A 15757-nucleotide genomic window follows, 5' to 3' on the forward strand; every position below is an offset into this window, starting at 1 on the left:
TACTGCAGAGAAGTGTAATGATTGACATTTTGTCAAAGCCTAACAATAATAGCACGCAAAATGCTGTGGGAACTCAGCAGGTCAGGCAGTATCTATGAGAGGAATAAAGAGCTAACATTTTGGGCCGAGACTCTTCATCAGGACTAGAAAGGAAGGGGGAAGAGGCCAGAATAAGAAGGTGGGGGAGGGGAAGGAGTATGAGAGTAATGTCTTTCTGGGCAAAATAAAATTGATACTTTTAGAAGTATACTTCAGTAAGGAGTTAAGATCTTGAGTAAATGTAACAAAGAGGAAATAAGCAAAAGAGAATTGTTCTGGCATTTTGGTACTTGCTGTGCCTGATTCATTTATGTTGCATTGTCAGATTGATTGATTTTATATTTTCCTATTTGTTGCAGTATCTCTCTTTGGAGATGGTTATGTGGAAGTGAGGGAGCCAGGGTCACTGACTTTCAGTAGACTCTCTATGAAGTTCTTGACCAGCAGGCGCAATGGGATTCTCTTCCTGGCTGCAGGCCACAGTAATTACCTGCTGATGCAGTTGCACGATGGAGCATTACAGGTATAGTACTGCAAAGGGTATTCTACACCTAAACCAAGTCTAGAGACATAAAAAACAGGCAGTATTTTAGATGAACAAATCCCTGGCACTAGTTTATCACACTTTAACAATTATATTGTATGGGTAGTCTGTAATCCACATTGAGTTTACCAATTTACCACCCAGTGTTTTCCTTTTACACTCCTACTGGTCCTCCTAGCTTCTCAATTCCCAGTTACTTGATTTGCCACCTTCTCCATCTCATTCCATCTACCCTATGCAACTGTGCTTTTTCTCCCTTGGCCCACCTTCCTTCATCCTCTCCTCTTTGATTCTGTCCATCATCCTTACTTATCTCATACTATACCATCTTTCCTCTGCTCCTCTCCTGCCTTCCTCCATGTGTCCATTGTTGTCCACTTCACCTGGCTGTGGATCACCCCTTCCTCTCACCTCTCTTTCCTTGACACCTTGAGTTGTGACACAGGGTCCTGACCTGAACTGTCGACCATCCCTCAGCTTGCACAGAGGCTGTCTGAGCCACTGAGTTCCTCTGACAGTTGGTTTTACTCTGCAAAATAATTGCCATTCAGAATCAAAATAAGGTTTAATATCACTGGAGAATGTTGTGAAATGTGTTGTTTTGTGGCAGGAGTACACTGCAATACATAATTTTATAAAATCCATAATACAAATTTACAACGTAGTGCAGAAAGAGAGCAAGTAAGGTGGTGTTCATGGGCTCATTGTCCATTCAGAAGCCACTGCGTGTGAAAACAGAAGTAAACCTCTGAGCTCTGTCCCCACAGTAGCCATTTGTTCTTCTGTCCTGAATGGTAATCCGGAACCACGTACATTTTCTGTATGGTGAATGTGCAACTCTAGGGTATCCTCTCTGCTGACATTTATTACTGTCCACATGTTCATCGTAATGGAAAGCATTCCATTACACTTCTCTCTTACAGGGAATGGATTAAGGTGCCAAGAAAAGAGTAACTTGCCAAAGCGTTCCCAGCAACATTGAAAAGTGCTTGCCACAATTTAGGACAAGGCAGCCTACACTGGTACCCTGCCCATCCTAAACTTTCATTCATTCCCTCCAGAACCAATTTGTAATGACCAGTGTGCACAAAAATCTTGTGCTGTGCAAATTTTTTGCCCAGTGACAGCAGCATGTGTGCACTGAATTTTTAAGTGTAAGTAAACCTGCAGCTGCTCTGAGAATAATAAACTACCAAGTCCAGTTTGTTGGTCATTGTTTAAAGGAAATAAAGTAACTGTCAACAGGAACTCAGTCCAATCCAAACTCAGGTTGGAGGAACAACACCTTATATACTGGCTGGGTAGCCTCCAACCTGATGGCATTAACATTGACTTCTCTAACTTCCGTTAATGCCCCTCCTCCCCTTCTTACCCCATCCCTGATATATTTAGTTGTTTGTTTGTTTTTCTCTCTCTGCCCATCACTCTGCCTGTTCTCCATCTCCCTCTGGTGCTTCCCCCCCCCTTCTTTCTCCCGAGGCCTCCCGTCCCAGGATCCTTTCCCTTCTCCAGCTCTGTATCACTTTCGCCAATCACCTTTCCAGCTCTTAGCTTCATCCCACCCCCTCCGGTCTTCTCCTATCATTTCGCATTTCCCCCTCCCTCCATTACTTTCAAATATCTTACTATCTTTCCTTTCAGTTAGTCCTGACGAAGGGTCTCGGCCCGAAATATCGACAGTGCTTCTCCTTATAGATGCTGCCTGGCCTGCTGTGTTCCACCAGCATTTTGTGTGTGTTGTTTGAATTTCCAGCATCTGCAGATTTCCTCGTGTTTGCTTGTCAACAGGAACTTTGATCTCCTCTGGGTTTGATTGTTTGCGCTCTCATCATCTGCATTCTTACAAAACACACATAGCAGGCCTGGGGCGGGTAATTAAGGATTTTCTCACCAGAGCTTTTGCACACTGTCCGTATGTGATTTGCTTGCTAAATGATGCTTTAAAAAGTCAAGTTTCCAAATTTCACTCCACTTCTTCCCATTGCAAATTCTCCAGCGATTTTTGCATTGTGACAGTACATGCTAGTAACACCAGATTCTGTACTGTACACATAAATATTTCTCATAGCTGCACGTTCCTGACCTCATGAGCTTTTGGTGTAGCAGTTTCTATTGTTTCATTAAGCCATTCCATTTCAAATGAACTAGCAGTTCTTTTGTGCTTCACGTCCTTTGCTTCTTTGGAATTCGATGTGATAAATCAATAATTTCTTCAATAAAACAGTATAAATAAGCCAGTTCTAAAATCTGCAGAAAAATCATCACAAGCACCAGGTTGTCAACATCGTCCGCATCAGAAACTGGAAAAGGAAATGTGATTGTATACGATCGTGAAATATACTTAACAAGCCAACGAGGTAGAGGGCGACAACCTTTCGTGCACAGTTTTAATTCCTTTGTGTGCACACCTTAGAGGGAACATTGTTCGCAACCAGTGTCTGTAGACTGTGACTCATAGCAGTTGCTCACTCAACAACTCCTTCACTTTTGTGATCTTCAATACCAAAACAGACAAGACCAGTAGCATAGCATCATCATCCACTTCCCCTCCAAGATTAAAGATCAGCTTTATTTGTCACATGTGGATTGAAACAGGCAGTGAAATGCATCATTTGCATCAAGGCCCAGCACAGTCAGAACGTGTACTGCGCACAGCCCCCAAGTGTTGCCACGCTGCTGGCGCCAATGTAGCTCACTGAGCCTAACCCGTACGTCTATGGAATGTGGGAGAGAACATACAGAGTCCTTAGAGACAGCAGTGGGACTTCCAATTGCTGGCGCTGTAAATGCGTTATGCTAACTGCTACGCTATCGCAGTTTGGATGAGTGGATTGAAATTGCTGCTCTAGGCAAAGTACAAAAGTACAAAGTAAATTTATTGTCAAAGGACATATATGATACCATATACATATCTGAGATTCATTTTCTTGTGGGCATACTCAATAAATCCATAATAGAATCAATGAAAGACCATTTGTTTTTTGTTCCACCAGTGACCAAAAGACAACAAACTGTTCAAATACAATGACCAAGAAAGAATAATTATAATAAATAAGCAATAAATATTGAGAACATGAGATGAAGAGTCCTTGAAAGTGAGTTTATAGGTTGTGGGAACAGTTCAGTGATGGGGTGAGTAAAGTTGAGTGAAGTTATCCCCTCTGGTTCAAGAGCCTGATGGTTGAGGGTAATAACTCTTACTGAACCAATAATGGGCATACTATGAAAAAGTTGGTACTTTGAGAGAAGATGTACACCATCGAGAGGAAATGTGTGTGACAGCCTTTCATAAAGGCTAGGGGAGAAAAAAAACAGAGGTCATGGGTTAAGGGTGAAGGGGGAAAAGTTTAAAGGGAACATTGGGGGGGGCTTCTTCACACAGAAAGTGGTGGGAGTGTGGAATGAGCTGCCAGATGAAGTGGTGAATGTGGGCTCACTTTTGACATTTATGAAAATCTTGGACAGGTACATGGATGAGAGGGGTTTGGAGGGATATGGCCCAGGTGCAGGTCAGTGGGACCAGGCAGAAAAATAGTTCGGCACAGCCAAGAAGGGCCAAAAGGCCTGTTTCTGTGCTGTACTGTTCTATGGTTCTATAAACTATGTGTTAAGATTCCCACTGGATGGTATCTTCACCAAAAGTCAAAAAGGAGGCTTGTGACCATTTTCTTAAGTGCCACTGGAGTGAATGATAAAAACTGACCCTGCCAGTGACACCAGCATTCTGGAAGTTAATAAATCAACCACATATTTGCAGACCTCCTCCCACTCTCATCTCCGTATCCTCACCAATATTCATATGATAACCATATAACAATTACAGCACGGAAACAGGCCATCTCAGCCCTTCTAGTCCATGCTGAACGCTTACTCTCACCTAGTCGCACTGACCCACACTCAGCCCATAACCCTCCATTCCTTACCTGTCCATATACTTATCCAATTTTACTTTAAATGACAATACTGAACCTGCCTCTACCACTTCTACTGGAAGCTCGTTCCTCACAGCTACCATTCTCTGAGTAAAGAAATTCCCCCTCGTGTTACCCTTAAACTTTTGCCCCCTAACTCTCAACTCATGTCCTCTTGTTTGAATCTCCCCTACTCTCAATGGAAAAAGCCTATCCATGTCAACTCTATCTATCCCCCTCATAATTTTAAACACCTCTATCAAGTCCTCCCTCAACCTTCTATGCTCCAAAGAATAAAGACCTAACTTGTTCAACCTTTCCCTGTAACTTAGGTGCTGAAACCCAGGTAACATTCTTGTAAATCTTTTCTGTACTCTCTCTATTTTGTTGACATCTTTCCTATAATTCGGTGACCAGAACTGTACACAATACTCCAAATTCGGCCTTACCAATGCCTTGTACAATTTTAACATTACATCCCAACTCCTATACTCAATGCTCTGATTTATAAAGGACAGCATTCCAAAAGCTTTCTTCACTATCCTATCCACATGAGATTCCACCTTCAGGGAACTATGCACCATTATTCCTAGATCACCCTGTTCTACTGCATTCTTCAATGCCCTACCATTTACCATGTATGTCCTATTTGGATTATTCCTACCAAAGTGTAGCACCTCACACTTATCAGTATTAAACTCCATCTGCCATCTTTCAGCCCATTCTTCTAACTGGCCTAAATCTCTCTGCAAGCTTTGAAAATCTACTTAATTATCCACAACACCACCTACCTTAGTATCATCTGCATACTTACTAATCCAATTTACCACCCCATCATCCAGATCATTAATGTATATGATAAACAACATTGGACACAGTACAGATCACTGAGGCACACCACTAGTCACCGGCCTCCAACCTGACAAACAGTTATCCACCACTACTCTCTGGTATCTCCCATCCAGCCACTGTTGAATCTATTTTACTACTTCAATATTAATACCTATCGATTGAACCTTCCTAACTAACCTTCCGTGTGGAACCTTGTCAAAGGCCATACTGAAGTCCATATAGACAACATCCACTGCTTTACCCTCGTCAACTTTCCTCATAACCTCTTCAAAAAATTCAATAAGATTTGTCAAACATGACCTTCCACGCACAAATCCATGTTGACTGTTCCTAATCAGAGCCTGTCTATCCAGATAATTATATATACCATCTCTAAGAATACTTTCCATTAATTTACCCACCACTGACGTCAAACTTACAGGCTGATAGTTGCTAGGTTTACTCTTAGAACCCTTTTTAAACAATGGAACCACATGAGCAATACGCCAATCCTCCAGCACCATCCCTGTTTCTAATGACATTTGAAATATTTCTGTCAGAGCCCCTACTATTTCTACACTAACTTCTCCCAAGGTCCTAGGGAATATCCTGTCAGGGTCTGGAGACTTATCCACTTTTATAATCCTTAAAAGCTCCAGTACTTCCTCCTCTTTAATTGTCATAGTTTCCATAACTTTCCTACTTATTTCCCTTACCTTACACAATTCAATATCCTTCTCCTTAGTGAATACCAAAGAAAATAAATTGTTCAAAATCTCCCCCATTTCTTTCGGCTCCATACATAGCTGTCCACTCTGATTCTCTAAAGGACCAATTTTATCCCTCAATATCCTTTCGCTATTAATATAACTGTAGAAACCCTTAGGATTTATTTTCACCTTACTTGCCAAAGCTACCTCTTATCTTCTTTTAGCTTTTTTAATTTCTTTCTTAAGATTCTTCTTACATTCTTTATATTCCTCGAGCACCTCATTGACTCCATGCTGCCTATATTTATTGTAGATATCTCTCTTTTTCTGAACCAAGTTTCCAATATCCCTTGAAAACCATGGCTCTCTCAAACTTTTAACCTTTCCTTTCAACCTTACAGGAACATAAAGATTCTGTACCCTCAAAATTTCTCCTTTAAATGACCTCCATTTTTCTATTACATCCTTCCCATAAAACAAATTGTCCCAATCCACTCCTTCTAAATCCTTTTGCATCTCCTCAAAGTTAGCCTTTCTCCAATCAGAATCTCAACTCTGGGTCCAGTCCTATCCTTCTCCATAATTATATTGAAACTAATGGCATTGTGATCACTGGACCCGAAGTGCTCCCCAACACATACGTCCGTCACTTGACCTATTTCATTCCCTAACAGAATATCCAACACTGCCCCTTCTCTAGTCGGTACCTCTGTGCATTGCCGCAAAAAACTATCCTGCACACATTTTACAAACTCCAAACCATCCATCCCTTTTACAGTATGGGCTTCCCAATCTATGTGTGGAAAATTGAAATTTCCCATAATCACAACCCTATGCTTACTACATATATCTGTTATCTCCTTACAAATTTGCTCCTCCAATTCTCGCTCCCCATTAGGTTATCTATAATACACCCCTATAAGTGTTACCTCACCTTTCCCATTCCTCAGTTCCTTCCAAATAGCCTCCCTAGATGAGCTCTCTAATCTATCCTGCCAGAGCACATTGTAATATTTTCTCTGACAAGCAACACAACACCTCCCCCTCTTGTCCCTCCGATTCTATCACACCCGAAGCAACGAAATCCAGGAATATTTAGTTGCCAATCACACCCCTCCTGCAACCATGTGGTTTGTAACAGCAGAACGGGAAAAGCCGTGGGAAATTGTAGATGTCAATTGTTACATAACGTAAATTTTCAGGAAACAAGAAAGATCATTTGATTATTCCACAACTCGATCTATTATGGATTCCTTACAAACCATTAACTTCCCAAAAAACTATTTTCCCAGACCACTAAAATGCTTTTATTTATTTTATTTTGTTTCACTTAGAGTTCCAGCATGATAACAGGGCCTCCAGCCCAATGAGCCTGCACTCCTCAATTACACCCATCTGACCAATTAACCTACTGACCCACACATCTTTAGAATATGAAGGGAACTGGCACGTCTGTAGGAAACCCACACAGCCACAGGAAGAATATACAATCTCCTTACAGGCAGTGGCTGGAATTGAAATTGAGTCACTGGCACAGCAAAGTGTTACGCTAACTGTAAAGATCACAAGACAAAGGAGCAGAAGTAGGCCATTCGGCCCATCGAGTCTGTTCCACCACTCCACCATGAGCTAAACTATTCTCCCATCTAGTTCCAATTTCCAGATTTTTCCCCATATCCCTTGATACCCTGACTAATTAGATACCTATCAATCTCCTCCTTAAACACCTTCACTGATTGGGCCTCCACAGCTGTATGTGGCAACGAATTCCATAAATCCACGACCCTCTGGCTAAAAAAATTTCTCCTCCTCTCTGTTTTAAATGGGTACCCTCTAATTCTAAGACTGTGACCTCTTGTCCTGGACTCATCCACCAAGGGAAACAGCCTTTCCACACCTACTCTGTCCAACCCTTTCAACATTCAAAATCTTTCAATGAGATCCCCTCTCATTCTTCTATACTCTAATGAATACAATCCAAGAGCTGGCAAACTCTCCTCATATGTTAGTCCTTGCATTCCAGGAATCATCCTGGTGAATCTTCTCTGAACTCTCCCCAACATCAGTACATCCTTTCTAAAATAGGGGGCCAAAAACTGCACACAGTATTCCAAATGGGGTTTCACCAGTGCCCCATAGAGCCTCATCAACACCTCCTTACTCTTATACACTATTCCTCTTGAAATGAATGCCAACATAGCATTCGCTTTCCTTACTGCCGATCCAACCTGGTGGTTAACCTTTAGGGTATCCTGCACAAGGACACCCAAGTCCCTTTGCACTTCTGATTTTTGAATTTTCTCCCCATCTAAATAATAATCTGCCCGATTGTTTCTTCTTCTAAAATGTACAACCGTACATTTCTCAACATTGCATCTCATCTGCCATTTCTTTGCCTGCTCTCGTAAACTGACCAAGTCTCTCTGCAACCTTTCCGTTTCCTCAACACTTCCTGCTCCTCGACCTATCTTGGTGTCATCCGCAAACTTAGCCACAAAACCATTTAATCCATAATCTAAATCGTTGATATACAGTGTGAAAAGAAGAGGCCCCAACACTGACCCCCATGAAACACCACTAGTAACCGGCAACCAACCAGAATAGGATCCCTGTATTCCCGCTCTTTGCTTTCTGCCTATCAGCCAATGCTCCACCCATTCCAATATCCTTCCTGTAATTCCATGGGCCCTCATTTTATTAAACAGCCTCTTATGCAGCACCTTTTCAAAGGTCTTTTGGAAATCCAAATACACAACATCCACAGCCTTTCCCTTGTCAATCTTATTTGAGATTACCTCAAAAAATTCCAATAGGTTGGTGAGGCAGGATCTTTCCTTCAGGAAACCATGCTGGTTTGGGCCCATCTTGCCATGCATCTCAAGGTAATTCATAATCTCATCCTTGAGGATCGACTCCAATAATTTTCCAACTACCGATGTCAACTAATAGGTCTGTAATTTTCTTTTTGCTGCCTCCCCCCTTTCTTAAACAACGGAACTACATTTGCAACCTTCCAGTCCTCCGGAACCGTGCCAGAATCTACTGATTCCTGGAAAATTATTTTCAATGCCTCCACAATCTCCAAAGCCACCTCCTTCAGAACCCGTGGATGCACTTCATCTGGTCCGGGAAACTTATCTGTCCTTAGTCCATTTAGCTTCTCAAGCACTTTCACTCTAGTAATCTTGACTGTACCTAATTTTGTTCCCTGAGACCTCTGGCTATCAAGTATGTTGCTAATGTCTTCCACTGTGAAGACTGATGCAAAATACTCATTTAGTTCCTCTGCCATCTCTTTGTTACCCATTATAATTTCTCCAGCATCATTTTCAGTAGGTCCTATATCTAGCTGTGTCACTCTTTTACTCTTCATGTATTTAAAAAAACTCTTAGTGTCCTTTTTTATGTTAATTGCCAATTTCCTTTCATAATTCATCTTTTCTTTCCTAATGACTTCCTTAGTTTCCTTCTGTAAATTTTTAAAATTCCTCCAGTCCTCAGTTTTCCCACTAATTTTTCTTCGATTTTAGCCTTAACTTCTCTCGTTAGCCACATTTGTGTCATTTTTCCTTTTATGATTTTCTTTTTTCTTGGAATATATTTTTCCTGCACTCTCCTTATTTCTTGTAGGAATTTCATCCAATTCTGCTCTACTGTCCCTCCATTTCACTTACTTTTCCAATCAACTTGGGCCAGTTCCTCTCTCATGCCACTGTAATTTCCTTTGTTCCACTGAAATATTGATACACCTGATACCAGCTTCTCCTTTTCAAATTTGAAACTGAACTCAATCATATTATGATCACTACTTCCAAGGGGTCCCATTACCTCTAGCTCCCTAATCGCCTCAGGCTCATTACACAGCACCCAATCCAAAACAGCTGTTCCCCTGGTGGGCTTATGGACAAGCTGCTTTAGAAAGCCATCCCGTAGGCATTCTACAAACTCCCTCTCCTGAGATCCAGTACCTTCCTGACTTTCCCAATCCACTTTCATATTAAAATCTCCCATAATTATCTTGACATTTTCCTTCTGACACGCTTTTTATATTTCAAGCTGTAACTTGTAATCCACATCCCAGCTGCCGTTTGGAGGCCTGTATATAACTGCTATTAGTGTCTTTTTACCCTTGCCATTTCTTAACTCGACCCATAAGGATTCTACCTCTTCTGATCCTATGTCCCTTCTTTCTAGTGATTTGATATTGTTGCTTACCATCAGGGCCACACCACCCCCTCTACCTACCTTCCTATCTTTCCTATACACGGTGTACCCTTGAACATTCAGCTCCCAATCACATCCATCATTTAGCCATGATTCAGTGATGGCCACTATGTCATATCTTTTAACCTGTAGCTGTACATCAACGTCATCCACTTTATTTCTAATGCTCTGGGCATTTAAGTACAGTACATTTAGATCATTATCTGTTACTGATTTTGCTATATTTCTATCACACAGCAAATTATCCTGTCTATTCATCTGCCTGTCCTTCTTGTCATCTTTGCTGCTCAGTATCTTTGACTTATTTCTACTTTCCTCTTCCTCAACCCTAACACCCTGGTTTCCTTCCCCCTGCCAACTTAGTTTAAACCCTCCCTAACAGCTATATTAAACAATCCCACCAGGGTATTCGTACCCTTTGAATTCAGGTGTAACCCATCGTTTTTGTATAAGTCATACCTCCCCGAAAATAGATCCCAATGATCCAAGAATTTGAAGCCCTGCCCCCGCACCAGTTACTTAGCCACACATTCATCTGCTTAATTCTGCTATTCTTACCTTCATTAACGCATGGCTCAGGCAGTAATCCTGAGATTATTACTCTGGAGGTCTGGCATTTCAATTTTCTTCCTAGCTCCCAGTAATCTTCCTTCAGGACCTCCTCTCTTTTTCTGTCTATGTCATTGGTACCAACATGTACCAAGATTTCTGGTTGCTCACCCTCTCTCCTGAGAATACTCTGGACCCGATCCGAGATATCCCGCACCCTGGCACCAGGGAGTCAAAACACCATCCGGGTATCCTTGTCCGGCTCGCAGAATCTCTTATCTGTTCTTCTCATGATGGAATCTCTATAACCACGGCATTTCTCCTTGATTTCTTTAGCACGACTCTGGGCAGAGTGCCAGAGTCCCGTTCGTTGTGGTCTTCCTCTGTCAGGTCAACCTCTCCAACAGTATCTAAAACTTTATATCGATTCCTGAGGGAACTGTCACAGAGGTGCTGTCCACTGTCACAGCAAAGTGTTACACTAACTGTAACTTGATGGTCTACCAGCACATGGAGATGTCCGTGGGGGAATGCTGCCAACTGGCACATTCTCAGCTGCAGGAGTACGTGCTGAGGGATGCACTCAAACTTGGTGCAGCCACCCCAAGGGCCCGGTGGGAAAGGACCACAGTTTAAAGGTCTTCTCCTGTGGGAGTTGAGGAGTAGAGGTATACCCCTCAAAAAGGGTATGTAATATGGAGTAACAGAGTGCCACCTGGGTGGCAAAAGTGTGGAAATGTAAAGACCGCAATGGAAAACATTTGTAAAGAATTGAGAATGGTTTAATGTATATAATTTTATTTTTAAATAAAGTATATTTTGTTTAATAAAGATAAAAAAAACACTAACTGTAAACTGGGTCACTGGCACAGTAAAGTGTAACGCTAACTGTAAACAGGTCACTGACACAGGAAAGTGTAACACTAACTGTAAACTGGGTCACTGGCACAGTAAAGTGTAACACTAACTGTAAACTGGGTCACTGACACAGGAAAGTGTTACACTAACTGTAAACTGGGTCACTGACACAGGAAAGTGTAACACTAACTGTAAACTGGGTCACTGACGCAGGAAAGTGTAACATTAACTGTAAACTGGGTCACTGGCACAGTAAAGTGTAACACTAACTGTAAACTGGGTCACTGGCACAGTAAAGTGTAACACTAACTGTAAACAGGTCACTGACACAGGAAAGTGTAACATTAACTGTAAACTGGGTCACTGGCACAGTAAAGTGTAACACTAACTGTAAACTGGGTCACTGGCACAGGAAAGTGTAACACTAACTGTAAACTGGGTCACTGGCACAGTAAAGTATAACACTAACTGTAAACTGGGTCACTGACACAGGAAAGTGTAACACTAACTGTAAACTAGGTCACTGGCACAGTAAAGTGTTACACTAACTGTAAACTGGGTCACTGGCACAGTAAAGTGTAACACTAACTGTAAACAGGTCACTGACACAGTAAAGAGTTACACTACATGCCACCCTAATCAGTGACAGAAAGTTTAATGTTCCTGTATATCTGCTCATTCTGAATGGACAATGAACCCATGAACACTACTTCACTTTTTGCTCTATATACTTAATTTAATTTTATATCTATTTTCTTACCATAATTTATATTAATTATATTAATTATTAGGCATTGCAATGTACTGCTGTTTCAAAACAACACATTTCATGACATTTACCAGTGATATTAACCCTGATTTTGATTCTGATTCTGACTGTCTTCTATTCCTTAAACCATCTAATTTATTCTGAAAACGCCCCATTCCATGTATAAAGCAGTCACAGTAACATGAAATAAATGTTCTGTCAGATTTGTAACGGAAGAATATTTATATGAATTGAGTCATTTTTCTGATTTCTGTGAAGTCCACACCCAGCTTAGACTAAACACTGTGTCTCCGCTGATGTCTTTGCCAGTCTGGGTCAGGACCACATTGGGATCAATGTGGCCCTGTCTGTGTTGATGGTTAGTGTCTGTAGGTGTTCACACCTGCAGTGAAAGCAGTTCACTCTGTATCTTGGAAACTGGACAACTGAGCAACCAGCATTTCACCAGCCCTTTAGAGGTACAACACTGAACAGGCCCTTCCAGCCTAATGCCCAGCAAACCACTGGTTTAACCCTAGCCTAATCACAGGGCAATTTATGATGCATGTCTTTCAACTGTGGGAGGAAACTGGAGCACCCGGAGCAAACACACCCATTCCAAGGGGAGGACGTGCAGACTCCTTACAGATGACTTGGATTTGAACTTTGAACTCTGACATTCACATCTGTAATAAGATCATGCTAACCTCTACACTGTTGTGGTGCCCATTTATCAGTATCAGACTCAGCTTTAATATCACTGGCATATGTGGTTATGAATGTCATTTTGCAGCAGAAGTACATTGCACTTTATGATGATAGAAACATAGAACATAGAAAACCTACAGTACAATACAGCCCTTCGGTCCACAAAGCTGTGCCAAACATGTCCCTACCTTAGAACTTACCTCGGAATACCCATAGCCCTCTATTTTTGATGGTGGAGAACAAACTTTCCTACAATGTTGAGTGTGAGGCTTCAGGCTCCTGTTCCTCCTCCCTGAAGGTAGCAATGAGAAGAGGGCATGTCCTGGATGATGGGGTGGTGGGTACTTAACGATGGATGCCACCTTTTTGAGGCATCACCTTTTGAGGATGTCCTCGATGCTGGGGAGGCTGGTGCCCATAATAGGGCTGGCTGAGATTACAACTTTCTGCAGCTGTTTCCGATCCTGTCAGTGCCCCCCCATACCAGATGGTGACGCAGTCTATTAGACTGCTCTGCTTCGTACATCTGTTGACATTTGCGTGTCTTTGATGACAACCAAGACTCCTAAAACTGGTGATGAAGTTTAGCCACTGTCCTTGTAATTGCATCAAAATACTGATGAAAGATAACTGGGGCAGCACAGTAATGTACCAGTTAGCGTAACACTTTTACAGCGCCAGCGACCCAGGATCAATTCCCGTCGCTGTCTGCAGGGAATTTGTCTGTTCTCTCTGTGACTGCATGGGTTTCCTCCGGGTGCTCTGGTTTCCTCCCACATTGCAAAGGCGTATGGCTAGTAGGTTAATTGATTACATGGGTGTTATTGGACGGTGTGAGCTCATTGGGTGGGAAGGGCCTGTTACCGTGCTGTATCCCTAAATAAGTTAAAAAATAAAATAATTTTAATGAGAGGCTCACTCCACAAGGTGTGGCTATGTGAAGATATGTGGAATTTTTGCAAGGTAACCAAACAAGATGATTGAATTACTCAATAACCTAGTAACGAACAAAGAAGCACTAAATATCTGCTAATAAACTGGTATAAATAAGTTCAATTTAAGACAAATGTTGAGGAAATAGGAAAGGATTTCCCATATATAACTGCCCTGATGTTTGTACAGAGAGTCTGTATTTGGCCCGATACTCCAATGTTTTAGTGAGGCCATTTCTCAATTTGTACGAAATTCAGAGGCAAAGAATGTAACAGTCTTGTGCTACTGTGTGCACAGCCTACCTAATCATCAGCTGGAGGAAATGTTACTTGATGACTGATTTCACCTTTTGATGATTTATTTTACAGAGATGTGTTGTTCACCTGAAGCCAGTTTTACTGGGTCAGATATGGAGTTTATTTGCAGAAAGATGAATTGAGGTTTGGGGACTTCCAGGCACACCAATCTCTGCAGCAGACAGTCAGATCCTGCTAAGCTCTATTGGTGCCTGCAATTGAGGACTGCTGCTGCAGTGTTGTATGTAGAATAAACAGTCTAACCACTATTAGTAATTATTTATATTTAACGTTCAACTAAAGTCAAGGCAGAAAACACAGTTCCAGCATTCTGATTGCTACCTTGGGAACCCAAACATTGCCTATAAAACTATCCCTTGTGTGGGAAGTTTAACAGGAAAATTATCCGTCACCTATTGAACCAGGGCTAGCTGTGAGAAAAGCTGATAAAGAACTGAACATTGCAGGCTTAAGAAACTTAATCAAAGTTGCTTGACTTTTCCCTTCAGTTAGTTACACCTCATCACCCCTACCGTCCACAGGCCATAGGCCGTCCACAGCAGCTCACCAGAGTTCTCTGTCCTGGGCCAGTCTTTCGAGTTGTCCCAGAGTGTAGCACAACTTCTTGCTATATCCTTCTGTAGCTCTAGGATTTTAGAGGATTGGAGTTGCTAGCACCATGTCCACCATCCTCCTTTCACTGCTGGGCTTGGAACCATCCGTGGCCGAGTTAGTTAATACAGTGAAACACCAATAATCTGACATGTTTGGAAATTAAGTGGAGGCAGACTAGAATGCATGTTTTCTTTATTAATGCACCCACATGTTTTAAATTTGCTTTTATTTATATGTTACATGTTTTTTTTATAAACGGTACATTAAAAGGGAGCATGGTATTGGTATCCAGTAAGTTGAATGGGAGAACGGGGACCAGTGAGTGGGAGAAAGGCTCGGAATTGGGGCCCAATCTGTAGAAGGTAGATTGGGAAGTGGAGCTCAGATCGGTGGAAAGGAGATTGGGAAGTGGAGCTAGATCGGTGGAAAGGAGATTGGAATTAGGGCCATAATCGATGGATGGAATATTGGAAAGTGGAGCATTGATCAACAGAAGGCAGATTGGGAACTGAGGCGCTAATCGATTGAAAGGAATATGGGAAGAGGAGCCCTGAGCTGTGGAAGAGAGACTGGGAAGTGGAGCTCCCATCTGGGGAAGGGAGGTCAAGAAGAGGAGTGCTCATTGGTGGACTGGAGATCAGGATCTGGGGCTCTGATTGGTGGAATAGAGATTTGGAAGTGAGGCCCTGATCAGTAGAAGGAAGAATGGGAAGTGGGGCCCTGATCAGTAGAAGGAAGAATGGGAAGTGGAGCCCCGATTGGTAGAAGGAAAATTGGGAAGTGCAGCCCAG

The 15757-nt window shown here is 42.0% G+C and overlaps 1 protein-coding gene across 2 annotated transcripts in view; it reads left to right on the forward strand.

The window, feature by feature from the left end:
- LOC140714035 (chondroitin sulfate proteoglycan 4-like) overlaps nt 1–15757 on the forward strand; it is a 192681-nt gene that overhangs the window by 53465 nt on the left and 123459 nt on the right. For both annotated transcript variants that reach the window (XM_073024695.1, XM_073024694.1), the window contains exon 2: nt 399–562. In XM_073024695.1, the coding sequence (XP_072880796.1) occupies nt 399–562 (164 nt within the window). The remainder of the gene's footprint in view (nt 1–398; nt 563–15757) is intronic.

Source organism: Hemitrygon akajei, chromosome 21 (assembly GCF_048418815.1).
Source record: "Hemitrygon akajei chromosome 21, sHemAka1.3, whole genome shotgun sequence".
Taxonomy (NCBI): Eukaryota; Metazoa; Chordata; class Chondrichthyes; order Myliobatiformes; family Dasyatidae; genus Hemitrygon; species Hemitrygon akajei.